We start from the raw sequence: 27580 nt of genomic DNA on the forward strand, positions 1-27580 counted from the left end.
AAAACCGTGAGGCCCATGTGGGACAGGGATTGTGTCCAACCCGATTTGCTTTTATCCACCCCAGTACTTAGTACAGTGACTGGCACATAGTAAGTGCTTAAAAAATACCATAATTTTTAGAGAAGCAAAGTGGCTTAGTGGAAGAAGCACGGGCTTGAGAAGTCAGAGGTCGTGGGTTCTAATCCCTGCGCCGCCACTTGTCAGCTGTGTGACTTTGGGCAAAGCACTTAACTTCTCTGCGCCTCAGTTACCTCATCTGTAAAATGGAGATTAAGACTGTGAGCCTCATGGGACAACCTGATTACCTTGTATCTACCCAATGCTTAGAATAGTGCTTGGCACATAGTAAATGCTTAACAAATACCATTATTATTATTATTATTATAAGGTCAAGATTGTAAGCTCTTTAAGGGCAGGAAACATATATTTTACTCTTGTGCTGTCCCAAGTACTTATTCCTGTGCTTTGCACCCACGTAATAAGTAAATATTGGTGATTTTTTTCTGTCCCGCATTCTATGTGAACCTAGACCCCCTTCAGTGCCACATCCGAATACTGAGCAGTTCTCTTGGCATCACTTGCAGGCCATACTCAACATCAAGTGTCAAGATAAAAATGTCAAAAAATAAAGTCTTAGAAATAAAGTCAGTCCCTACTATTAAATGCCAACAGATACATACACATTTGGCTTAAATTCATTCTTTGCGAAAAAAAAAGATACAGTGACTGTTTTGGCTATCAGCAACTAACGAGTCTGGTCATTAATCGGATTCACTACATAGCCACTGACTGTATCTGATGAGCCAATTGGAAACTTTCTCTCGTGCTGTTGACTTTTAAAAACTCAATGATATTTGAATGTGTATCTTGACATCGATTTTATTCCTCAGTCTGTTTGACTTTCCCTTCAGTCCTGAACCATGAATTTTCCATGCTGCTTATATAAATCAGTGACCTTCATAAAGGAAGTCTTTGTACTGGCTAAACACAAGTTACTTGACTTGTTCTTGTTGCCATTAAAAGAACTGATTGTCAGCTGCTCCCTAAATTTCTTTCACCTTTCCAGATGATTTTCTGGTTTCTACTGCATGGGAATCAGAGCTTCTCTTTGAATACTGAATTATATATTAATTTGAGGGCAAGAATTTGTAGATGTGGAAATCTTTCACATCATTTATTCTCAGTTTATTCCACTGTCTATGTCCTTTTTATGCCACAACATTGCTCATTGGATGCCTCATTAAGGAATCTCTCCAAATACACTCCAGTTGGGTCTCAATATGACAGGAAATTTAAGCAGCAGGCTAAAATGTCATAATTAGATTTCATATGGTCTTCATTCACTGCATTGTGTTTCAATAAAGATATGGAAATTGAGTTTTCAAGTACACTGTCACCTGCAGGTCCTTCATGGATTTGAACAGTTTTAATTAGCTTTTTTTTTGTTTTGTTTCCATCTTGTATCTCACTCTCCACTTTGATGATGATGATGGTATTTGTTAAGCGCTTACTATGTGTCAAGGCCTGTTCTAAGCCGTAGGGTTAGATACAAGCTAATCAGGTTGGACACAGTCCCTGTCCTACACAGGGCTCACATCCTTATTCCCATTTTACAGATGAGGTAATTGAGGCCCAGAGAAATTAAGTGAAATGCCCATGGTCACCTAGCAGACAAATGGTGGAGCTGGGATTAGAACCCAGGTCCTTCTGACTCCCAGAACCATGTTCTATCTACTAGGCCATGCTTCAGTTCTGTCCCTACCTACAAGTGACAGATATCAGACTTTTCGTTCCCTCCAACTTGACAATTTACTTCCTAGTGATGGATCATGTATAAACTTTCCCTGCTTTCACAACGATTAGATAGTGGAAAGACATTTTAATATTCTCAAGATCGCATTACACTTTGCTGCTGGGCTGATCCCAGTTTGGTGAATCAGGAGTGATGTTTTCATTTAAGGGTACATGCCAGGGGGAAGCCTTTCAGGGGAATTATTTGAAACTAACAAAATGAATTGGAAATTCAAAGTAAAGCTGTTGGAACTGGGCAGATGAGTTTTTAGGTAGATGACCTTCCGAGTAACTTAATGTGTGTAGCCAGAATGCATTTTTCCTTTAGAAAATAGCAATGTCCCTTTGTGTTGATAGTCCGTTGTTGTGTTCCTGATGTGCAAAGACAGGAACAGTAAGCAAAAATATGTAAAAAGAAAAGATTTTACTCACTTTTCTTGTTGTCTTTCAGGCCATTGGAATACATTTGGAAAATTTTTTCATACAAAGCAATAAATCAGGCTAAAATATATGCTCATATGCTCTTCAAATACAGTGGCACAACTGGGTTTGATACATATAGCCCAGGTGGGCCACAAGGTCATAATTTTTAAAGAAAAGTTATTGTCCAATTCAGGTATGGACTTTTAAGCTGATATGATTGCTTTTGATTTTGTCAGGCTGTCTTGTGAGCTTAGAGTTGACTGAGGCATTTCTGACGTTGTACAGAAGATTCATTTTGGATTCCTTGGATTCAGTTGACTCTTGAATTCGAGAACTCTGATCATTAATATTTCGCCACACCTCCTGAAAACTAGATTTAGTTGATGCCCACAAACTGGAAGACAGTGATAAATAATGTATAGCCCAGGTTTTGTGTGTGTGTCGAAAGTACATGGATAAGAAAAATTGTATGAGATCAACCCTTTTGTAGTCATAGAGGTTGCCATAGTGACAGCCGAATGAATAATTGAGAAGCGTAAATCCCTCTGTTTTGATTAGATCTTTGTGAATCAGCAGGAAAGTGGAGGTTCAATAAGTAAAATATCCATGCCACTAAACACAATGACCCGTTCCTTTAAAACTTCCTTAAAGGATTCAATAATAGTCTAGTGATTTTTGGTTCCAGTGAGTAAAAGGTATTTTGTCTGGAGGGTCTACTGGCAAAGTACTATACAAGGGGTCTGGATTCAAAAAATCAACAAGCCACTAGCCTGATCCCTGTGATTCTGGAGATGAATTAAGCAGTGAAACAAAGCTTACTATAAAATAGCAGAGGTTCCCAAATAATAATAATAATAATAATTATGGTATGTGTTTAGCACTTACTATGTGCCAACCACTGTTCTAACTGCTAGGGTAGATGCAAGCTAATCAGGTTGGACTCGGTCCACATCCTACGTGGGATAGTCTTAATCCCCATTTTACAAATGAAGCCCAGAGAAGTTAAGTGACTTGCCCAGAGTCACACAGCAGACAAGTGGTGGAGCGGGGTTAGAATCCAGGTCCTTCTGACTCCCAGGACTGTGCTCGATATGGACAGGTCTTGGGAACAGATACTCTCCAAAACCTATGATCTCAATGACGGGAAACAGGAAGCTGTAGAGCAGGTAAAATTAGAAGCTGCCTCTGCTGCTTTAGCCATTGAACTCACCATGGCTACGAAGCCTACTGCACCTCACCTCCAGCATTCCTCTTCCTTCTTGTTCATCCTCCATGAAGAAGTTCCCTTTTGGACCCTTACTTCCCCAGTGCACAGGGATATGGCTCTAGGCAAAATGGCAAATCTCCTTTTTTTTCAAAATACAGAGGAGAAATATATAAAGGATAGATAGTAACATATCATACACGGGTGCCATCGTACTGTTTCTGATTCATTACCTACAGACAAAATCCTCTGTTTCCTCCCCAGGTTTTAGAAGATGTCTTGTTTTCCTCCTAAAATTTTAATTTGCTTTTGGCTTTGGGTCTAGGGCTGCAAGAGAGAAATATTCTTCTGCAATCCCTTTCTGCCCCAGAGTTAGCATTTTCCATGCCCTAGTGGATAGAGCATGGGCCGGGGAGTCAGAAAGAACTGGGTTCTGATTCTGGCTCCGCCACTTGTTTGCTGTGTGACCTTGGGCAGGTCACGTAACTTCTCCGTACTTCACTTATTTCATCTGTAAAATGGGGATTAAGTCTGTGAGGCTCATGGGGGACTATGGACTGTATACATCCAGATTAGCAAGTATTTTCCCTAGCGCTTAATAACAATGTTGGCATTTGTTAAGCACTTACTATGTGCAGAGCACTGTTCTAAGCACTTTGGGTAGATACAGGGTAGTCAGGTTGTCCCACGTCAGGCTCACAGTTAATCCCCATTTTACAGATGAGGTAACTGAGGCACCGAGAAGTTAAGTGACTTGCCCACAGTCACACAGCTGACGAGTGGCAGAGCCGGGATTCAAACCCATGACCTCTGACTCCCCAGCCCGGGCTCTTTCCATTGAGCCACGCTGCTTCTCTAAGTACAGTGCCTAGTATTCAGTAAGTGTTTACCAAGTAGTATTTTCCTAAATCCCATCCCAAACCTGAAAAAGGACCCAGATGTTTCCATTTCTCCATCCCATAGCTCCAGAATTAGAGGAGGCATTCATCTTAAAGTTAGTTTTCGACCCTTCCTCTCAGATCCCACATGTGCTTTTGGACATTGATATTTTTTATCCATTTTTGTTGTGGTAGTAATGAACCTGGGGAAATTCCTGGAAAAATGATTAAGTCTAAAACCCCAAGGGCCATTTTTTTCCAAGCAGTTTTCCGTTGGCTACTGCACAGTAGCTTTGCTTAGTAAATCCTTTACTCTACAGAGACAATTTTAGTGACTGAAGCAGACACACCATTTGCTGTTTGAAACACTGAGTCACCATACTTTGATAAAGTGCCTATTCTCCCTTCCCCTTAGATCGTGAGCCCCATGTGGGACAGGCACCTTGTCCAATCTGATGAACATGAATATACTCCAGTGCTTAGAACAGCTCATGCTTAACAAACACTGTAATAATTATAGCAAAAACAAGAATAATATGTTTGAGTTCAGCCAGTATATGACAGTAGGAACTTACATGCCTTTCCAAACAGGGAGAATAAGATTCCTGAATCTTCATGGAGACTTCCTGAGTTGTCTTCTCTGAGTTTAAAAAGCAGAGAATTCCCAGGAAGGCCACTCTTGGCCCAGGAGGCCTTGGGAAGAGGGAACTATACTTAGAATCACTGTGGCATTTATTAGGAGCTTACTGTATGCAAAGCACTGAGGTACACAAGAGGTTATAAGCTACAACACAGTTTTTACCCCGGATGGGATTTGCAATCTGTTTAAACCCCATTTCACAGATGAGGAGACTGAGCCCTAGAGAAATTAAATGACTTGAGCAAGATCATAGAACAAGACAGTTGTAGAGCTGAGACTAAAACCTGAGTCTCGTGATTCCCATTCCTGGGCTCTTCCAGTAACTTCAGTAAGTTCAGTAAGTTCAGGGTAGGGTTTACAGTGGGATAGGGGAATTTAGATTTAACTAAGGCTCATTTGGTCAGTTATAAAGAGGAGAAATACAGAATTTCTATTTCTGTATTTGATGGATTTTCTTCGTCTTACCTGTATCTCCGCAGTGGGAAGTCACTGCAGTAGGATTTTTTTTTTCCATTAGAAAACTCCACTCCCCAACAGTATAACTGCTTTGCATACTTCCAATATGTCAATTATTTATTTTTTTAATGGTACTTGTTAAGTGCTTATAGTGGGCTTACACCGTACTAAGCTCTGGGATAAATACATGATAATCACATTGGACACAGTTTCTGTCCAACATGAGTCTCGCAGTGTAAATCAAGAGGGTGGGAGATATGATCCCCATTTTATAGATGAGGTCACTGAGGCACACAGATGTCAAGTGACTTGCCCCAGGACACATAGAAGACAGGTAGAAGAGCTGGGATTAGAATCCAGGTCTTCTGACTCCCAGACCAGTGGTCTTTCCACTAGGCCATGCTGCTTCCTCACACTGCTATCAGGGAAATCTTCTATTTAGACAATTTGTTTTCAGTTTGAACGTATCCTCATTTTTATCTGATGTTCACTCAGAATTCCTCTGCTTGGGTTGCTTGTTTCTCACTTGGTAATAATTACCAAGTTTGATATTTTGATATTACCTCTTAACGTTTCACATGGGGCGCTCTTCGTCTTCAAAGTGCTTTGCCGTTATTAATCACTGCTCATGCCAAATTCATGACTCTTTCTAATCAATACAGCCATTGGTTATGAAACTGGAGTAAATAGTGATGACATCTTCTATTTCTGTGGCACCATTATTCTGATGAGCTCAAAGCCCTTTGCCCAATCAGCAATATTCTCCAAATCTCTGAGTTTGAACAGAGTATTTCTCCCTACTCCATGATGAATGGCATTTTATTTCCCCAGTCAGAGCACTGTACTAAGCACTTGGGAAAGTACAGTACAGCAGTAAACAGTGACATTCCCTGCCCACAACGAGCTCACAGTCTGGGGGGGTGGGGGAGACAGACTTCAAAGCAAATAAATAAAATTACAAATATAATAAATACAAGGTACAGGGACGTTGTAAGCCTTGAAAATCATTTTCATAAATCATTAGGCTGCAGGATTTGGTCAGTGTGTATAATCCCCATGAACATTTAGCAGTGCTCAGTGATCTTTCCCTGTCACACAGTTTCCTTCTAGACATATTCATTTCTGTCTTATGGCCCCCATTATTGTTGGGTTGAGACAGAAGCAAGTTGCCTGCAGCAACTATATAGATTCCTATTAAAACCAAACCAAACGAAAGTGGTGATATAGATGAGAAATAAAGGATATTAACTCTTGTTTTGTCTCTCTAATTTTCAATGAATCATCTCCTGATTTTTATTTGGCCTTCCCTGTGCAGGTGGGGCTGGTGTTATTATCTTGTCTGCATTAAGAGACTTGCCTAAGGTCACAGCAAAGCTGATTTTAGAAATCTCTCCTCCTGACTCCAAAGTTCATGAATCTGGTTGATTGAATTGCCTCTGAGTCAATTCCTGGAGGGAGGATATTTAGTAGCTCTTAGATTCAATAGTCTTCCTGTTGTTGTTTTGTTTTTTTCTGTTATTAGGGCAGATGACGTTTACAGTACTTTAACACCTACATAGCCCCCACATCCCTGATATTAGGATCTGCCAGTGTCCAATAAAGAAACTAGTAATGGTAGCATAGCAAAATCTGAAAAGGGCAAAGAAAAAAAGGACTCAGAAAGATTATAAACTGGTTTAAAGGCAACTGAAGAGGTGAATGTGAATAAAACGGACATAAAGGGAGAGAGTTACCTTACAGGGAACTTTAACACTTAATACTCAATACTTAAAACCTCAATAGTAATAATAATAATGTTGGTATTTATTAAGCACTTACTATGTGCAGAGCACTATTCTAAGCGCTGGGATATACAGGTTAATCAGGTTGTCCCACATGAGGCTCACAGTCTTAATCCCCATTTTACAGATGAGGTAACTGAGACACAGAGAAGTTAAGTGACTTGCCCACAGTCACACAGCTGACAAGTGGCAGAGCTGGGATTCGAACCCATGACCTCTGATTCCCAAGCCCATGCTCTTTCCACTGAGCCACGCTGCTACTCTACTTTTGAGGTTTCAAAAAATTCACTTGTTTCCCAACTAATTATTTCGGAAGTATTTTAGCATGAAACATTATTATTATTATTTTTTTTAAAGGGCAGAGTGGTGCAAAAATGCAAGTTGGAGCAGCTAGGAAACATTGTTTTCCAGATTGAGCTGCTTGGAAATGCCAGCTGGGAAATGATACCCTTAAGATGGTGCAGGTCAGTGGGACAGCAGTGCCCAGATCAGTAACGTCAGGATATAGTTTTTTTGCATAAAACCTCCACTTCAGCTATTAATGTAGTTCTGCCATAGAGACTTGCCAGGTTACTTTGCAGCCAGAGAGGATGTCGGATATGAACTTATATCCGTGATGGGGTCTTAAGTAAGGTGGGGGATGAATTTTTAGATAGAAGTTTAAACTGACTAAGCCAGTTTCTAGCTCACGTATTACTAAATCTGCCTTCTCATCTGAAACAGTAAAGCCTTGACAGGAGTCAACACATAGTCCAGCGGATAGAACAGTACCTGGCATATAATAAGCTCTTAAATGCCATCATCATTATTATTATTATTATTATTATTATTATTGTCAGTCGGTCAGTCAGTCACTCTTATTTATTGAGCTCTTACTGTGTGCAGAGCACTGTACCAAGCCCTTGGGAGAGTACAATAGAACAGTGCAACAGACAGATTCCCTTCCTACAGTGAACTTACAGTCTAGTGGGGGAGACTGAAATTAATATAAATATAATTTTAATTAAAATTTAAAATGCACAGATAAGTTCTGGGGGCTGGGGGGGGCGAAGGGAATGAATAAAGGGAGCAAGTCAGGGTAACACAGAGGGGAGTGGGAGAAGAGGAAAGGAGGGCAAAGACAGGGAAAGCCTGCTGGAGGAGATATGCCTTCACTAATGCTTTGAAGGGGGGTTGAGTAATCGTCTGTCGGATATGAGGAGAGAGAATGTTCCAGGTCAGAGGCAGAATGTTGCTGAGAGGTCGGCAGCAAGATTAATGGTGCCAAATAGACTGGCAACATGGGTTTCAAACTTGGACTTCAAATCCCTCTCTGAAACTCTTTGGCTCTTTGATAGCAAAATTAGCAAGTGGAGGGAGGTGAAGAGAACAAGGAGAAAAGCCTTAGTCTTGTTATGTTGAACAAGAGGTGAAAAACAAATGAAAAGACCATATTGATTACAGGTTAGTATCTGTGGCACTAGTGGTTTCTATTTAGATGGTGTTGAGACTTCTCTTCAGCAATGGAAATTTATTTTAAAGGTTTTACTGGATGAAAAACAGAGCTGATTCTCTTTAGCTTCTCCCAAAGCTCAAGGCAGAGTCTACCTCAACTTCAATTTGCCTCTCTGGCTCTAGGGAACTAGACTTGAGCCTACTCAAGCAAACTGAGGATCTACGGCCCCCATTATTATACAAACTGAAGTTCTTCAGTGAGTCTGTAGGCACTCAGGCTATCAAATTAGTGTCACTGACAAGTTTCGATTAATAATATTGAACATCATGTATTGAATGCTGCGAGAAGGCATAAATCCACTCATAAAACCGAGAAAGTGGAGCGTCTAAAGCATTTTTATGGCTGGAGGTAAGGGCTTTCATTAAGTGAAAAATGTTCAAAGTGCTAATAGCTCTAAGTAAATTAAAGCTTAAAACCCCAGGAAATTCTTCTATATTAGTCTTTCACGTCACAAGCTACCTAGACACCTCTAGCTGCTGCAAGATACTCATTGCGAGAATCTGTGGCCTATTTCATTGCTCCTTTTGAAGAAGTCACAACTGAGGAACTGTCGAACAAATCCAACACAGTTACAGATTTCAGCAGGATGTGGTTTTGCCACCCTGGGGAAGGAACTACCAGTCAATACTACAGAATTTTAATGAACCCCTTTGAAATTTAATTATCTGAGCTTCAATTTTTATCTTTGTGCCACAGATTTATCCAGCACCTCTGTGATAGCAACATAGTCATTTGAGAGAGGTTTTCTGATCGGTTAATCTTTGAGGTCTGGGCACCATCTGACCACCCTACTAGCTTTTCCCTAGGTTGCAATTTCAGCTCTTAGATTTTAGGTTTCCCAGGAAGAGTTGGTATTTAATGGACTAAGCCCTGGGCTTCAATTGAAATGAAAGACAGAGAAGAGTAGCCAATTAATACCAAGAGAAAAAAAATTAGGGAAAAAGACTTGGATGTCAAATGAAAGGGTATTAGTGCATCTGACTTGGGAGAAAGTGGGTGGATAGATTAAGCAGCTAGTTGGGGGAAGAAAGGCAGGGTGGGTAACCCCCAAGACTCTAGAAGAAACACACACACTCCTATGGTTTTGTATTTATTCAGAGAAAATGTGCTTATTTTCTTCCATTTCTCTAAGATTTTATTTCAGTTTTCTGATCAAAGAAACATGACGCAGCATCACAGATTCCTCTTTTCTGGTTGTAGTTGGAAAGATCTACTTGAAGAGTACTAGACTGGGTTTTCTTCCTGTCTGTGCTACTGTCAAGGACTTCTGTAATAAGACTTCTTTAGGTTTTAGTTCTCTTCACTAGAAAATGGGAATAATTTTCCTAATCACTAATCACCACCTTCAAGTGGGCAATGAGGTGACAGCATTTTCTAATTGAAATGTACTCAGAGTGTCCCATGGATTAGTCCTGGCTGGTCACAAGAGAGAAATAATATTGTTTCAACACATGTGTGTTTCGGTCATTTTGTATATTTATTTAGGTTGGCGTTCTCTTTTACTCTTTCAAATAGTTAATGGGATAATATGTGTTTGACAACTTTACAAAATAGTCTTAGGAGTTGGGAAAGTCTAAACTGCTGAGGCAGTTTCACCCCTTCTGGAAACAGGAATATCTTCTGGGGAAGGCCCCCAATGACACATGCAAGTAGAATAATGGATGCCCCCTCACTGGGTCAGTGCTATGTAATCCCTCAAGGCTCAGTTCTGGGTTTCCTTCTAATCACCATCTACATCCTCCAGCTTGGATAACTCATTCACTCCCAAGGCATCAACTACCATGTCTACATGGATGATTTCCAAATCTAACTCTCTGGCCCTGACTGCTTTCCTTCCGTTCAGTTATTCATGTCCTCCTGCCTTCAGGACCTCTCTACTTGAATATCCCACTGACACATCAAACTTTAACATGCCCAAAACAGAACTCATCTGTTCACCTGTCCATCCTAACTCTTGTCTTCTCCCTGACTTTCCCACCACTGTAGACAGCACCACCCTCCTTCCTGTCTCACAAACCAATAATCTTGTTATTATCCTTGATTCATCTCTCTCATTCAACCCACATTCAACTCTCATTTAATATATCACCAAATAATTTTGGTTCAACCTTCACAACATTTTTAAGATGCATCCTTTCCTCTCCAACCAAATTGCTGCTGTGCTGATCCAAGCACTTATCCCTATCCCATCTTGACCACTATATCTGCCTCCTCACTGACTTCCCCACTCCAGTCTCTCCCTTTCACTCTTTGGCCTGGGCTATTTTTCTAAAAAAATACACTCAGTTCACATCTCCCCCACTCCTCAAAACTTCTAATGGCTGCCCATTCATCTCCTCATCAAAAAAACCCCAAAACTCTACTAATGGATTTAGGGTACTCAATCAACTATCCATTTATTCATTCATTCGATCTTATTTATTGAGCACTTACTGTGTACAGAGCACTGTATGAGGCGCTTGGAAAATACAAGTGCTGTGGGGTGTAGGGGTGGTAGGGCAGAGGGAGAGAGTTGGTGCAATCGGGAAGGAAGGAGGAACAGAGGAAAAGGGGGCTCCGTTTGGGAAGGCCTCCTGGAGGAGGTGAGTTTTCAGTAGGACTTTGAAGGGAGGAAGTGTGCTAGCTTGGCGGATGTGAGGAGGGAGGGCATTCCAGGGCAGAGGTATAACGTGGCCCGGGGTTGATGGTGGGACAGGCAAGAACAAGGGACCATGAGGAAGTTAATGGCAGAGGAGCAGAGTGTGCAGGTTGGGCTTAGTAGGAGAGAAGGGAAGTGAAGTAGGAGGGGGCAAGGGGATGGAGAGCTTTGAAGCCAATAGTGATAAATATTTGCTTGATATGAAGGTTGATGGGCAACCACTGGAGATTTTTGAGGAGGGGGATGACATGTCCAGAACCTTTCTGTAGAAAGATAATCCAGGCAGCATAGTCAAGTATGGACTGAAGTGGGAAGAGACAGGAGGTTGGGAGATTATAAAGGATGCTGATGCAGTAATCCAGTCGGGATATGATGAGTGACTGTACTAATAAGGTAGCGGTTTGGATGGAGAGGAAAGGGCAGATTGTGGTGGTGTTGTGAAGGTGAGACCGTAAGGTTTTGGTGGCGGATTGGATATGTGGGGTATATGAGAGAGCGAGGTAAAGGATGATGTCAAGGTTGCGGGCTTGTGAGATGAGAAGGATGGTTGTGCCATCCACAGTGACGGGAAAGGCAGAGAGAGGACAGGATTTGGGAGGGAAGATAAGGAGCTCTGTCTTGGACATGTTGGCGGGAGGCCATCCAGGTGGAGATGTCCTGAAGGCAGGAGGAGATGTGAGCCTGGAGGGAGAGAAAGAGAACATGGGAGGAGATGTAGATTTGGGTATCATCCGCGAAGAGATAATAGTTGTAGCCGTGGGAGCGAATGAGATCACCAAGGGAGTGAATATAGATGGAGAACAGAAGGGCACCAAGAACTGACCCTTGAGGAACCCCTACAGTTAGGGGTAGGAGGCAGAGGAGGAGCCCACGAAGGAGACTGAGAGTGAACGGCCAGAGAAGTAAGAGGAGAACCAGGAGAGGACGGAGTCAGTGAAGCCAAGGTTGAATAACATGTTGAGGATAACCTATCCCCCTCCTACTTAGCCTCGCTCAGCATCCATAAGAACTAGCCCACGCACTTCGTTCCTTTTAACGCTAACATACTTACAGTATATCCATCTCATCTGTCTTGTTGCCAGTCCCTTGCCTCTGCCTTCCCTCTGGCCTGGCACTCCCTTCATTTGTTGATGGAGCTAATTCTTAAAGCAAGCTACTGAAGAGTACCATCAAGGTTGGCTTGAGAGGAGTGAAGCATGCGAGCTAAAATCTAGTGGAATAGGAGAAAAAAAAAGTAGTGGGTAGAAGACAGTTTGAGTGCCTTAAACTTTTATCATGTATCTACCCCAGCACTTAATAGAGTGCTCACTAAATACAAACCATGAAACTGAGAAGCAGCATGGCCTAGCGGTTAGAGCATGGGTCTGGGAGTCAGAAGGACCTGGGTTCTAATTCCACCTCTTCAACTTGTCTGCTATGTGACCATGAACAAGTCACTTCACTTCCCTATGGTTCAGTTACCTCATCTGTAAAAAGGGGAATTAAGACTATGAGACCAATGTGGGACATAGGCTGTGTCCAACCTGATTATCTTTTATCTATCCCACTGCTTAAAATAGTGCCTGGCACATAGTAAGTACTTAACAAATGCCATAAAAAACAAATATTATTATTATTAATAATAATAATAAATTAGACAGTAGCCTCCTCATAAGTAAGGAACATGCCAACCAAGCCTGTTATTCTGTACTCTCCCAAGCACTTAGTATAATGCTCTGCACACAGAAAGCATTCAATATATACTATCAATTGATAGATTGATTGATGTAGGTTTAATGTGAGGAGAAAAGCACAAAGTCATCGTAGGCTCCCTAAAACACCATCTATAATTACATCATAACATTAAAATGTAGGTGCCACGACACTTAATTTGGAAATGACGCAAGCTGGACTTACAGAGAAGATGAGATGAGAAGCAGTATGACCTAGTGGATAGTGGACAGGCCTGGAAGGCAGAGGACCTGGGTTCTAATCCCTGCTCTGTCACTTGTTTTCTGTGTGATCATGGGCAAGTCACTTCCCTTCTCTGTGCCTGATTTATTTAATCTTTAAAATGGGGGTTAAATCCTCCTCTCGCTGATTAAGACTGTGAGAACAGTGTGTGACACAGAGTAGACTAGCACTTAGTAAATACCATTTGAAGAAAAATCAAAAGACAAAGACCTTGCTTTCTATCTCCTAGGTTGGTCGACGTCTCTTTGTGGGTGATTTCTTGTCTTCTTGCCACAGTAAATTTGCTGGGAAGCTGCCTCAATGCTGCTCATGGTCATCTCTAACTCTCCCTGGCCATAAAACTAAATTAATCTATTTTCCCAACAGTAATTTTCCCCAGAATGTAAATGAAATTGTTAAAGGAAATTGCTAATAACATATGGATCGTTCTGAGTATGGTAGACAATAACTGGAGAGGTTAACTTGGCCTGCAGTGGCTCTGAACCTGTATCTCATCAGTGGTCACCCATTCATTCATTCAATCGTATTTATTGAGCACTTACTGTGTACGGAGTACTGCACTAAGCGCTTGGGAGAATAATAAACAAACAAGTTCCCTGCCCACAATGAGTTTACGGTCTAGAGGAGGGGAGACAGACATTAATATAAATAAATTTTTGATATGTACATAAGTGCTGTTTGTATTTTAGATTATAAAGCCCAGCAGCTCTACTTTTCTGTAGAGATGAGGTGAACAGAGGAAAGAGGTGGGAAGCTGTGTGGCCTAATGGATAGAGAAGGGACTGGGAGCCAGAGGACCTGGGTTCTAATCCCAGATCTGCCATTTGCCTGCTTTGTGACCTTGTACAAGTCACTTAGCTTCTCTATGCCTCATTGTCCTCATCTGTAAAATGGGGATTCAGTACCCGTTTTCCCTCCTACCTAGACCATGAGCCCTATGTGGAACAAAGGACAGTGTCTGAACTGATTAACTTGTATCTATCGCAGTACATAGAGCCGTGCTTGACACATAGTAAGTGCTTAACCAATGCCATTAAAAAAAAGGGAGAGGAAGAGAGAATGGCATCTGACCATAGGCAAAATTGAGATGTATGTTTATGAAAAAGGCATGCATGGGCTTGTCAGCTGGCATCTGAGTCCTACCTCCCCAGTCATGCCCAAATAATGCCCTGGCAAAGGGATTCAATGGTGGAGAATCAGGATTTTTATTTTTTATGAATTGAATGATGATTGTATTGCAGCCTGAAAGGACTACTCTTATCATTCAACTTGTCTGCTATTTTAACTGTTACTTCCACAACAGATAGCTGTCCAAACTTTAAGAAGCAACTTGAAGGAATTACCCTACAATCTGTCAGGTTAATGATGGTTTACAATGAATTCTGGTCCTTCCAGAAAAGAGCAAGATAATTCTTTTGACAGGAATGTCATTTGAGAGAAAATTTTAAAATCATATTAGTATTTCCCACTGCAACTTTTTTGTAGTAAAAATTCAGTGAGTAGCCACAAAGTTTGCAGAATTTTTAATTCTACACTTCAGTTTCCACAGGACCCTCAAAGCTTTCTATCCACCATAAAATAGATTAGGTTACTCAACCTTGTCAGATGGAACACGCGTTACTTTGTTACTACATTTGTTTTAGGAAATCCCATGTTCTTGACAGTTAATTTCCTGTCCGAACTTCCAAAAGAAGGAAAAGTATTTAGCAATCCATTCAGTAAAATAAAATGTGTGAAAGTTTCATGCTTTCGTGTTATATCATCTTTTAAAGGTGATATAGAGATAGAGATAGAGATAGATGATAGAGAAGCAGCTTGGCGCAGTGGAAAAGAGCACGGGCTTTGGAGTCAGGGCTCGTGAGTTCGAATCCCAGCTCTGCCACTTGTCAGCTGTGTGACTGTGGGCAAGTCACTTAACCTCTCTGTGCCTCAGTTCCCTCATCTGTAAAATGGGGATTAAGACTGTGAGCCCCACGTGGGACAACCTGATTCCCCTGTGTCTACCCCAGCGCTTAGAACAGTGCTCTGCACATAGTAAGCGCTTAACAAATACCAACATTATTATTATTATTATTAAAGGTAAATACGTCTGGATCCTCTTTTTACCAAAGTTTGCACCGTATCGCTCAGCACTGAATATTAGCAGTGTCATTATATAGGATATGGTTGGTGATACAAATGATGTGCATGGCAACAATCTGAATGAAATTGTTAGCCCATGATATATTAATGAATCATATTTTCTGAGCATTTACTGTATGGAGAGCACTACACCTGGGAGAGCACAGTGTATCAGAGTTGGTAGACACATTCCCTGCCCAAAATGAGCTTACAGTCTAGGGGACGAGCTTACAGTCTAGAGTGGAATCTTGAAGGACTTTAGAATTTAAAGAAAAATCGAGGAACAGTCCACAAGTATTTATTGACTGCCTGTCGATCCAAAACATTGTACTTAAGATAGACATGCCCATTAAGTCACTGTTCCACTGTGTTTTTCCCAGTGTCCAAATGCTCCTGTCCAGCCTAGCTGAGTCCTCAAACATAAGGGATTAGAATTTGGAAAAAAAACCCTCTGATGTCAAGGAGTGTGGAAGTGAATCCACTACTATTATTTTTAAACTAAATTCTGTTGCAAACAAAATCGCATTTTGTTTCCTCCTTGAAACCTTCAATATTTTGGTTTCAGATTAATCATTACTTCTATGATGGGCCTTTTTAAAAAAAAAATCTGAGAGGATTTTCTTTTCTTCTTTTTTTTTTAGTTTTTAACTCCTTTACAAATTGAGAACTAAAGAGGGCCCTTCATGGCATTTTGGACTATCAGACACTGAAATTGCTTGATTATCATGGACTATGCTGGACTCACAATATTGTAAAATCATTCAACAATCGATTGTATTTATTGGGTGCTTACTGTGTGCATAGCACTGTACCAATACTTGGGAAAGCACAGTATTAAAGAGTTGGTAGACATGTTCCCTGTCCACAAGGAAATCATCTCACATGAAGGTTTTTGGGAACGTAAACCAAACCTGCCCAAACCCTCCACACTCTGACCATCCTGTGTGCTCCAGAATCACTGTGGCCCTTTCCCGAATCCAAGTGATCACGGGTCATGTCTGAGACACTAAATTTGGCACAGGAGCCATACTAGAAGGAAGCTGGACACTGAAATTTAAAATATTAGATATAAATGTATCTGCTGAAACTGTATAGGGGACACATGTATCATATTTGTAATTTATTTATATTAATGTTTGCTTCCCCCCTCTAGATTATAACTTCATTGTGGGCAGGGAATTTGTCTGTTTATTGTTGTATTGTACTCTTCCAAGCACTTAGTACAGTTTTCTGCACACAGTATGCACTCAATAAATATGATTGACTATAGGAGTCACCCCAGCTGAAAACCAGCCCCCTAGACTGAGCTGTAGTTTCAGTTTAAAAGAAAATATAATATTTGTTAAGCACTTATTACATGCCAATAACTGTGTAAAGTGCTGAGGTAGATAGGACATGTTTAGGTGATCCAATCCTTGTACCGTATGGAGCTCACAGATGAGTGGGTGAGAGACGAGGAACTGCACAGTGACAAAAGCAGAAAACTGCTTCATCTCGCTTGAAATGCTTCTGGCAGTTGCTTGAACCAGGACTATTAACTAGGGAGTTGTTACCCTGAACTTGAATTTGAGGCCAAGGCTTCTGGAAGCTTACTGAAATGCAAGGCAAGATTTTGGAATTCTATCCACCCACCCCCATTTATTATAGGAATGGGCTTTTGACAGACACTTTCTTTGCATTTTTGCTGTATCCTGAAAGGAAACCTTTGGTTTCCTGTTAGAATAAACCACATGGTGTTGAGGTATCTCACTTGGAATCAAATTCCCAAATTGTAGAAGAAAGTGAAAGGGTCTTTCTAGTTCAGTGGTCTGCTCACAGAACATTCTTAACAAATACTTTTGATTGAATGATTCTAATGAATTCCTTTTTCTTTTTCATAGAAACTCAACTGTTCTTTCTTTTCCTCTCATGGATTGAAAAGTATGCGCCTAGGAAAACTTTTTGCTACTGGTTGGGTTTTCAAAATTTGTGTCAGTGAATCTGAAAGCTAAATATTGTTCATAACATGTGTCTCACATGTTATGCATAGTGCTTAGCATGCTGGAAGTGTCTAAAGTTGAATAATGTAAAGAAAACATTGTAGATGTAAATGTGGAGAAGTGGCCTAGTCGCTAGAATACGGGCTTGAGAGTCAGAAGGACCTGGCTTCTTATCCCAGCTCTGCCACATGACCGTCTCTGTGACCTTGGGCAAATCGTTGCACTTCTCTGTGCCTCAGTTACCTCATCTGTGAAATGGGGATTAGGATTGTGAGCCTTGTGTGGGACAGGGATTGTGTCTAACCTGATTACTTGTATCTACTCTAGCACTACAGTGCCTGGCACATAGTACTTGACAAATAACAAATAAAGTTAAAAAAATAAATAACTTGGATAAGAAGCATCCTATGCTAGAGAACAGGAAAGTCAAAATTTGCTATTTCCAGACCCCCCAAATGAGCTTTAAAGCTAAGTGTGATCTCTTCCCTCTTTTGGTGCAAATATTGAAAATAAATAAAAATATTCAATTTTCAATATTATATTTTTACAGTTAGGGTACTACTAATTGCTTAAGAAAGCCATTTTCTTTCTACCTAATTTTAGACCAAAATATCCCTTTTATGAAAAGTATGCATATAAGGAAAGAAAGTAAGGAATGATGTTGCCAACAAGTGATGCTAGACATTCCTGGTGCTTCATACTTTCATGTATATGAGAACAAATGCTCAGGTTTGTCTTTGACGTATTTTTATATTTCATTCATTCAGTCAGTCAGTCAGTCAGTCAGTCAGTCAGTCAGTCAATCATATTTATTGAGCTCTTACTGTGTACAGAGCACTGTACTAAGCCCTAGAGAGAGTACAATACAACAGTAGACAGATACATTCCCTGTACACAAAGAGTTTACAATCTAGTGGTGGGGAGAAAAACATGAATAGAAATAAATAAATTACAGATAAGTACATAAGTGCTGTGGGGCTGGGAGCGGAGAATAACAAAGAACAAAATCATACTGTTGATCTCTAACTAGAGGTGAGCTGAGTAGACCTTTGAAAATTAAATGTGTGTGAAACCTATCTCACAGTTGGAAAATGCCTTTTGTAAAGATTACAATTTCATATTTGATTTTTTGAAGATCAAAATTTTGTATTAAAATTTTTAGAGTTTTCAGGATTGAGAAAGAGAAATTAAGTAGTGTTTTGGATTGCAAAACATGTTTAGTGCTTTAAGTTTAACAACTGTTGTAAGATATTACGTTGCTCATATTAAGTATTTCATTGTTTTTACGAGATGTTCTTCCCCTTAACTCTATTTATTGCCATTGTTCTCGTCTGTCCGTCTCCCCCGATTAGACTGTAAGCCCGTCAAACGGCAGGGACTGTCTCTATCTGTTCCTGACTTGTTCATTCCAAGCGCTTAGTACAGTGCTCTGCACATAGTAAGCGCTCAATAAATACTATTGAATGAAGTTTAAGAACTTCAATTGCCTTTTCTTTTTCTATAATTTTGAAGTTCTGCATTCATCCGATAACTACAGAAAGGCTACATGTTAAAGAAAACTTGTGAATAGCACTTCACTCAAAATACTTAAAGGTGCTTTTAAAAGATAACTCAGAGTTACTATATTTGATTATCATTATGTAGAAGGTGCTGAACCACCTTTCAAATGAAAGTTTTTTTAATACATATTTTGCCATTTGACTTATCCAGTTAAGGGAATCTGAATGACATTTAAACACAGTGGTGGTAAAATCATATTCAATGACATTGGCTAGGAAAAGCAAACCCATTCTAACATTTCCCTAAAGTTTCAGTATTATGGTCCCCTTTGTGAATCCATCTCCTCTCTATTTAGAGATACTTTTTTTAATAAGTACCTGAATTAGCCAGGCAGGCAAAAGCTTTCTACTTTCAAATTCTGAAAAGCTTTGGAAATCATCAAAAGATTTTGCTTTTATACAGATTTGAACCATCATTCAAAGGATGAAATGAATGAACTTTTCTTTTGCATTTAAGCAGTTGACTTGTGAGTTATAAATTCTGGTCGTACTGTATAGAGAGCTTTGTTCCTGTCTGTCATCGATATCTCAGCAACAGAGGCAATAACTTGTTACAGCTTCTTACCAGCTTCTATAGTAACTACCTAAGAGCCCAAGTGAATCCTTATGGTCACAGAGCAGTCCTCTAGACTGTAAGCTCACTGTGGGCAGGGAACGTCTACCAACTCTGTTGTAATGTACTCTCACAAGTGCTTAGTACAGTGCTCTGCGTGCAGTAAGTGCTTAGTAAATGCTATTGTTGATGTTATGGCAGAGCCAGGCAAAGGTGAATGATTGACCAGCTTTGTTACTAATTGAAGACATCATTTTAATTAATTAATTTATTTATTTTTAATGTCATTTGTGAAGAGCTTACTGTATGTCAGGCACTGTTCTAAGCACTGGGACAGATAGAAGGTAATCAGGTTGGACACAGTCCATGACCCACCTGGGGCTCACAGTCTTAATCCCCAGTTTACAGATGAGGTACCTGAGGCCCAGAGACGTGAATTGACTTCCCCAAGGTCAAGCAGCAGACAAATGGCAGAGCCAGGATTAGAACCTAAGTCCTTATGACTCCCAGGCCAGTGCTCTATTCACTAGGTGACCAACTCAATATTGGGATTTGAACTAGAAGTGCTCCATCTGGGTTTACACCCATGCTTATGCTCCAGTTCCTGTTCAGAATGCACTTTGAGTTACCCCCCACACTAATAAGGTCTAAGATTAGTGGAAAGAAAGAGCTCATTTTTAGGCACAGGTGGCCGATCTCTTTCAAGGCTCCTTGGACCAGGTTGCCCAAAGACAAGATAGGCAGAGCTGGAGTGAGCCACAGTCAGACACGTGGGTCTGGTGGCACAAGGGAAATGCAAACTCAGCCCATCAACAGTGTTCATTAATCTCTGCCCATTCACGGGGTTGAGGATACCGAATATATCTTTATTACCCTATTTATTTTGTTAAGGAGGTGTCCATCCCCTTGATTCTATTTATTGCTATTGTTTTTGTCTGTCTGTCTCCCCCGATTAGACTGTAAGCCCGTCAATGGGCAGGGACTGTCTCTATCTGTTGCCGAACTGTACATTCCAAGCGCTTAGTACAGTGCTCTGCACATAGTAAGCTCTCAGTAAATACTATTGAATGAATGAATGAATACACCTTTGCCACCCTGGAAGTACATGACCTTTTGTGAAGTACACGGAACCTTGAGAGTTCCCCCATGGGTCTCCTGGCCCTCCCTTGACCCTACCTTCGGTCCAAAGAACCCTGCGAATGTGGTTGCCGCTTCCAAGTCGTAGGACTCAGCAGCTTCAGCTGAGGCGGAGGAAGGCCAGACATGCTGAAGATAAATATGCCATACACAAAAACATCTGTTGCTGAATTAGTATTGGACAGGGGACAGATCAGCTGAGAGCCGACTATACAGTTTAAAAGCGGGCTAATAAGTTTCCTAGGTGTGGGTGTTTGGGGTCTGATTCCGGCTCCTCCCCCCCCCCCCCCCCCCCCCCGAGCGGGCAGTTACCCAAACAGCCTAAGGCCCGAGTCTTTCCTGGAACGCAGCCCCCGGAAGGCTCACCTGTACCACACCCACCTTCTCGTTTTTGACTGACCGTGAGCTATTCGTAACTCTTAGGTGTGCTTCGTTCAGCCAGCCGACATAACATTTCAATGAGGATATTCACTCGGTATTAAGACGTAAGCCATTAAACTCGTGTTTCTACAGGTGACTGACTAGCACTTGTGATGGAGAGGGAAACCTTTTGCCCTGGTTTATTTAGAACAGTGGTTAAGAGTTTGGGTTGAAGAGAAGCAGCATGGCTTAGTGGAAAGAGCATGGTCTTGGGAGTCAGAGGATGTGGGTTCTAATCCCGGCTCCGCCACTGATCAGCTGTGCGATTTTGGGTTAGCCACTTGACTTCTCTGTGCCTCAGTTCCCTCATCTATAAAATGGGGATTAAGACTGTGAGCCCTACGTGGGACAACCTGATTACCTCGTATCTGCCCCAGTGCTTAGAACAGTGTTTGGCACATAGTAAGCGCTTAACAAATGCCATCATTATTATTATTATTGGTGGTTCACAATCCCTTTCCTAACTAATGATCAGAAAGAGCACCATTGAATAATAATAATGATATTTGTTAAGTGGTTACAATGTGTCAAGCACTGTTCTAAGCACTGGGGGTGATACAAGCTAATCAGGTTGGACACAGTCCATGTCTCACACGGGGCTCACAGCATTAATCCCCATTTTGTAGATAAGGTAACTTAGGTACAGAGAAGTGAAGCGACTTGTTCAAGGTCACACAGCCAACAAGTGGCAGAGCTGGGCTTGGAACCCAAGTTCTTCTGACTCCCAGGCCCATTTTCTATCCTCCAGATCATGCTGCTTCTCCAACTCTTACCCATTTGGGCTGTCTCGGAGAAAAGATCTTAGGAGAACGGGCAGAAAGCCTAGATTATTATTGTCTCATGTATGATCCTCTTGTTTTAGAGTGCAGGTCTAATGACAAAAGGAGCTGCAAGGCCTAATGGAAAGAGAACCAGAGATCTGGGTTCTCATTCCAGTTCTGTCCCTGGCTTGCTGTGTCACCTTGGACAAGTCGCTTAACCTCTCTGGTCGTCAGTTCCCTCATACAAAAATGAGGAATTAGATGGAGAGTTTTGCATGTGGAACAGGGGTTGTGTCTTAGCTCAGAACCTTGTCTCCTCCCTAATGCTTAGAACAGAGTAAGGACTTCTTAAATGGTATTTGTTAAGAACTCACTATGTGCTAGCCACTGTAATAATAATAAATGCTTCCTATGTGCCAGACACTGTTCTAAATGGTGAAATAAATATGATAATTGAGTTGGATAGAATCCCTTTTCCACATAGGGCTCCATCTTAATCCCCATTTTACAGATTCATTCATTCATTCACTCATTCATTCATTCAATAGTATTTATTGAGTGCTTACTATGTGCAGAGCACTGTACTAAGCGCTTGGAATGTACAAATCAGTAACAGATAGAGACAGTCCCTGCCCTTTGACGGGTTTACAGTCTAATCTGGGCAGAGCAGACAACTGAGACACAGAGAAGTTAAGTGACTTGCCCCTGGTCATACAGCATACAAGTGGGAAGGGAATGTTTCTGTTTATTATTATACTGAACTCTCCCAAGAGCTCAGTATAGTGCTCAGCACACTGTAAGCTCTCAATAAATATGATTGAATGAATGAATCGGCAGAGCAGGATTAGAACCCAGGTCATTCTGACTCCCAGGCCCGTACTCTATCCACTAAGCAATGCTCCTCTACTACTGTACCTCTCACTGTACTAAGTGCTGGGGTAGGTACAACTAATCAGGTTGGACACTGTCCTTGTCCCACATGAGGATCACAGTCTTAATCTCCATTTTACAGATGAGATAACAGTCACAAAGAAGTTAATAAATGCCATCATAAAATGGCATTATCGAATGATTATTTTATTTGCCCTTCTCTTCATAGATTGGGAGCCTCTTATAGGTTGATGTCCAAATTTTAAATTGCTTTTAGGTAATAACACCGTACTAAGGACACTGCTATTAAGCACTTAATAAAGTTAGTAACAATAATAACAAGAATAATAAATTATGTTTTTACTGTTGATATCCTTTCCATTTACTGTGAGTTCAGTTCTACTGCATCCTTGGCATTTAAAGGGTAGTGAATTGGCCTTAACAGAGGGGAAAATGAATCTTTTATTCCTTTAAGAATATTTTAATGTGTTATTTGGCCAACTAGCCAAAATAAATTTATGCTGAGGAAAATGGTGGAATTTTAGTTTCCTATTTAGTTTTGAAAGTCTAGTAACGTTTGCTATTTGGGCCTATAATCTGATTCTCAGTCCTTCATAGTTGTTACTTGATAAGAGATATTATTTCTGCCTGGATAAGCATTTCTTTCTTGACAGATAAGCTCAAGCTGTTTACTTTCATACTAAGATCAGGTAGAAACTTGTAGAATACATTGAGATATTTTCTTGGTTCTGTGTAGGGCCTGGAATCCTGGAAAGACCTCTTCACCAGTAATGGGTGGATTTCCTGGAAGGGAATTGTCATGGTAGCAGTGATCTGCAGAATATCAGCTTCAAGGCGTAGCCAAAGTAGAGAGTGGAGAAGTGGGATTCATATTGACCAATCAATCATATTTATTGACTGTTTACTGTGTGCAGAGCACTGTACTAAGTGCTTGGGAGAGTACACTATGACAATATAAAAGATACGTTCCCTTCCCATGGTGTTATATGGGCTAGGGAGGAGTCTAGAAGCCTGGGAATGGGTGAAGCGGAAGCAGGGAAAAGCGAAGACCAATGAGGCAACAAGTATGTGTTGAAAAGTTGTTTCTTTGTTGTCCACAACTCATTCAGTTCCTGGTAAAACTTGGATCGTCACTCCAGTGCTACCCTTTCATCAGGGACCACTATTCTGTGGATCGATGATCCCTAAGGGATGAATTGCTTTTGGATCATATTTCTTTAGAGGGGAATCTACATTATTGTTTCAATCCTGAAAATTATGTTAAGAAAACATCTTTTCCAATAGGAACACTGAAAGGGAGTTAGATTACCATGGTTAAGAAGTCCTTGACATAAGACGTTTTTAGGGAAGACAAATGGAGTTTACAACTTTTCTGAATATAAACCTCATTTCAGCTTCACAACATTGCTCTTCAGTATGGCACTAGCATCAGGGGCTGGGAAATGGGTGAACCCAGCATGGCTTGTTGGATAGAGCACAGGTCTGGAAATCAGAAAGTCATGGAATCTAATCCCAGCTCTGCCACATATCTGCTGTGTGACCTTGGGAAAGTCACTTAACCTTTCTGTGCCTCAGTTACCTCATCCCTCATCTACATTGTGAAATTAAAGGATCAAAATGGGGATTAAGGCTGTGAGCTGCATGCAGGACAGGGACTGTGTCCAACCTGACTACCTTGTATCTACCCCAGCACTTAGAACAGTGCTTAGCACATAGTAAGCACTTAACAAATAGCATAATTATTATTATTATTATTGCTATTATTAATGAAAGTTGCAATGGGGAGAGAAATCGGGGAGCAAGTTTAAAGAAGGTAGTGGGGGGATGAAGCGAGAGAAGCCGGGGAGGGAAGGGGGTATTTGATCACCAAGTATAATCACGAGGGCTGAGGCCCAACATGTCAATTTGTTTCCGATGAAGCAAAACTGGCCACCCAATCATAGCAGCCCTCTAATGTAGCACCATGAATAATAATTGTGGTATTTTTTAAGCACTTACTATATGACAAGCACTCTATTAAACGCTGGGGTAGAATCAAGATAATTGGACCCTCATGAGACACACAGTCTAGGAGGAGGGAGAACAAGTATTGAATCTCCATTTTGTAGATGAGGAAACTGAGGTGCAGTGAACTGAGGCAAGCGAAGTGACTTGCCCACGGTCACACAGAAGCTAAGTGGCAGAGCTGGGATTCATTCATTCATTCATTCATTCATTCAATAGTATTTATTGAGCGCTTACTATGTGCAGAACACTGTACTAAGCGCTTGGGATGAACAAGTCGGCAACAGATAGAGACGGTCCCTGCCGTTTGACGGGCTTACAGTCTAATCGGGGGAGACGGACAGACAAGAACAATGGCAATAAACAGAGTCGAGGGGAAGAACATCTCGTAAAAACAATGGCAACTAAATAGAATCAAGGCGATGTACGATTCATTAACAAAATAAATAGGGTAATGAAAATATATACAGTTGAGCGGACGAGTACGGTGCTGTGGGGATGGGAAGGGAGAGGTGGAGAAGCAGAGGGAAAAGGGGAAAAAGAGGGTTAAGCTGCGGAGAGGTAAAGGGGGGGGTGGCAGAGGGAGTAGAGGAAGAAGAGGAGCTCAGTCTGGGAAGGCCTCATGGAGGAGGTGAGTTTTAAGTAGGGTTTTGAAGAGAGAAAGAGAATCAGTTTGGCGGAGGTGAGGAGGGAGGGCGTTCCAGGACCGCGGGAGGACGTGGCCCAGGGGTCGACGGCGGGATAGGCGAGACCGAGGTACGGTGAGGAGGTGGGCGGCGGAGGAGCGGAGCGTGTGGGGTGGGTGGTAGAAAGAGAGAAGGGAGGAGAGGTAGGAAGGGGCAAGGTGATGGAGAGCCTTGAAGAACCCAGGACCGCTGACTCCCAGGCGCATGCTCTTTCCACCAGGCCATGTGGCTTTTCCTAAGGCTCACTGCTTTCCCTTTCCATTCCATTACTCCTCTGTAATTGAGAATACAGTTCTGGCAAATTTTGGTAAAAATTGGGAGTCCAATCTTGGTTCAGGAGTCCTAAATAATGGTTTACTGAAGGAAGATTTTTTTCAATTTGCAACCTTTTGACTTGAACTACAGTTTTTTTGAACCAATTATGTAGTAAATCCAAAGACCGCCGATAGTGGGAAATTTTTTTCCCTGGATTTTAAAGCATGAGGAGGAAGCATTTAGAAATACTATTGAATGAATGAAAGTCTACTAATTTTTCTCTGTCTGAGGACACCTAATTTTTTTGTTTTTCATGATTCTGAAAATGTTTTGGTATATAATGACCATTTCCTTTGGGCAGTATGATATGGGACTGTTTTCAAATGTCATTTGTTTGAACTATGAATTTTAACTCTCTTTCATTTTTTAACTTTTAGCGGAGCCCCTGCCCTTAATGGACTTGTGCCGAAGATCAATTCGCTTTGCCCTTGGCAGAGAACGCCTGCATGAAATAGAATCTCTACCTTTGCCTCAATCTCTGAAAAATTATTTACAATACCAGTAAGAAGCCTGAAATCCCCCAGCCTCAGAATTGGTGAAATCAATGCAAATGGTAGAAATTATTGTTTACATCAAAATATGAATCTTGGTGGACACTTGAGTGCTATTTAATTTTAATATATTTGTGTGTTTTTTTCAAAAGTAAGTACAGCAGAACATTATGGGAATTATTAAATGTGAAAGATCTGGATTTCCTACAGATTTTAAGAAAACTATTGGTTGCCAATCATGTTCTCCGTGATATACTGTAGTATAGCAGAAGACTTATTTTGGTGTATGGTTTGCAAGCAAACAAAATGAAAATGGAGGTACCATCATATAATTGATGCAAATTATTCAAAATGATGAATAAAATATTCCAGAAGATAAATTTCTCTATGATTCTGCATTTAAGATCTGCATTTAAGTGGGTGATTGTACAGAGCATCAAAACTGATTTTATCGAAGGCAAAAAAAAAAAAATTGCTTTTGAATAATAGATGAAGAAACCAGATGGCACAATGTATTCCAGTCTCTCCAAGACCAAATCTGATTCCTCTAAAGTTCTGTGATATGTAATGAAAACAGTTCATTATCTCAATATTCCAGGATACTCTCCTTCTGAAAAAAAAGCTTATCTCTTATTTTGTTTGAACAAAGTATTATTTTTACTTTATATAAATTCTAAATTCTTTGTTCCTTTTTTAATGTATATGTGATATATTGTTTATTTATCCGGTTAGATTATGTGGGGACCTCTTTGTTTTTTGGTTTTTTGAAGCTGTTTTCCATCCTGGAAGGACTGAATTTTGAAATGAGTTATTCATTTACAAGCCCAACCCACTTTTACAAGATGCTGCTTTCTATTTGCTTTTTCTTACATGTTTCACGTTAACTGCCTGATCTAGTTTTTAACTGGAAATTGTTGCAATGGCAGGATGTCAAATATTTAGACTGAGCTGCCTTCAGCATATTTTAATGTGAATTTACTGATGAATGAGAATTTCTAATAAAGTCTACTGTTCAGTCAACCGATCCGCTTTTTATTTAATGCCTGGGTTTCACAGTGGGGTGCTGGAAGGTGGAGAAAGGCATCAAAACATGGGTTCTCCTTCCCTCAGTTGAGACTACTGACAAAAGAAATAATAATTATGCTGGTATCTGGTAAGCGCTTACTATGTGCAGAGCACTGTTCTAAGCACAGTGGTATACAGGGTAATCAGGTTGTCCCACATGAGGCTCACAATCTTAATCCCCATTTTACAGATGAGGTAACTGAGGCACAGAGAAGTTAAGTGACTTGCCCACAGTCATACAGCTGACAAGTGGCAGATCCGGGATTCAAACCCATGACTTCTGACTCCCAAGCCCGGGCGCTTTCCACTGAGCCACAACAGGAAGCACAAAGACAGGCA

General features: G+C 40.9%; 1 protein-coding gene across 1 annotated transcript in view; it reads left to right on the forward strand.

Moving 5' to 3' along the window:
• Nucleotides 1-27197, forward strand: part of SPSB4 (splA/ryanodine receptor domain and SOCS box containing 4) — a 204144-nt gene extending 176947 nt beyond the window's left edge. The window contains exon 3 of the mRNA XM_029077604.2: nt 26063-27197. Coding sequence (XP_028933437.1) covers nt 26063-26190 — 128 coding nt within the window. The 3' untranslated portion in view covers nt 26191-27197. The remainder of the gene's footprint in view (nt 1-26062) is intronic.
• The last annotated feature ends 383 nt before the right edge of the window (nt 27198-27580 follow it).

Source organism: Ornithorhynchus anatinus, chromosome 1 (assembly GCF_004115215.2).
Source record: "Ornithorhynchus anatinus isolate Pmale09 chromosome 1, mOrnAna1.pri.v4, whole genome shotgun sequence".
In the NCBI taxonomy this organism is placed as follows: Eukaryota; Metazoa; Chordata; class Mammalia; order Monotremata; family Ornithorhynchidae; genus Ornithorhynchus; species Ornithorhynchus anatinus.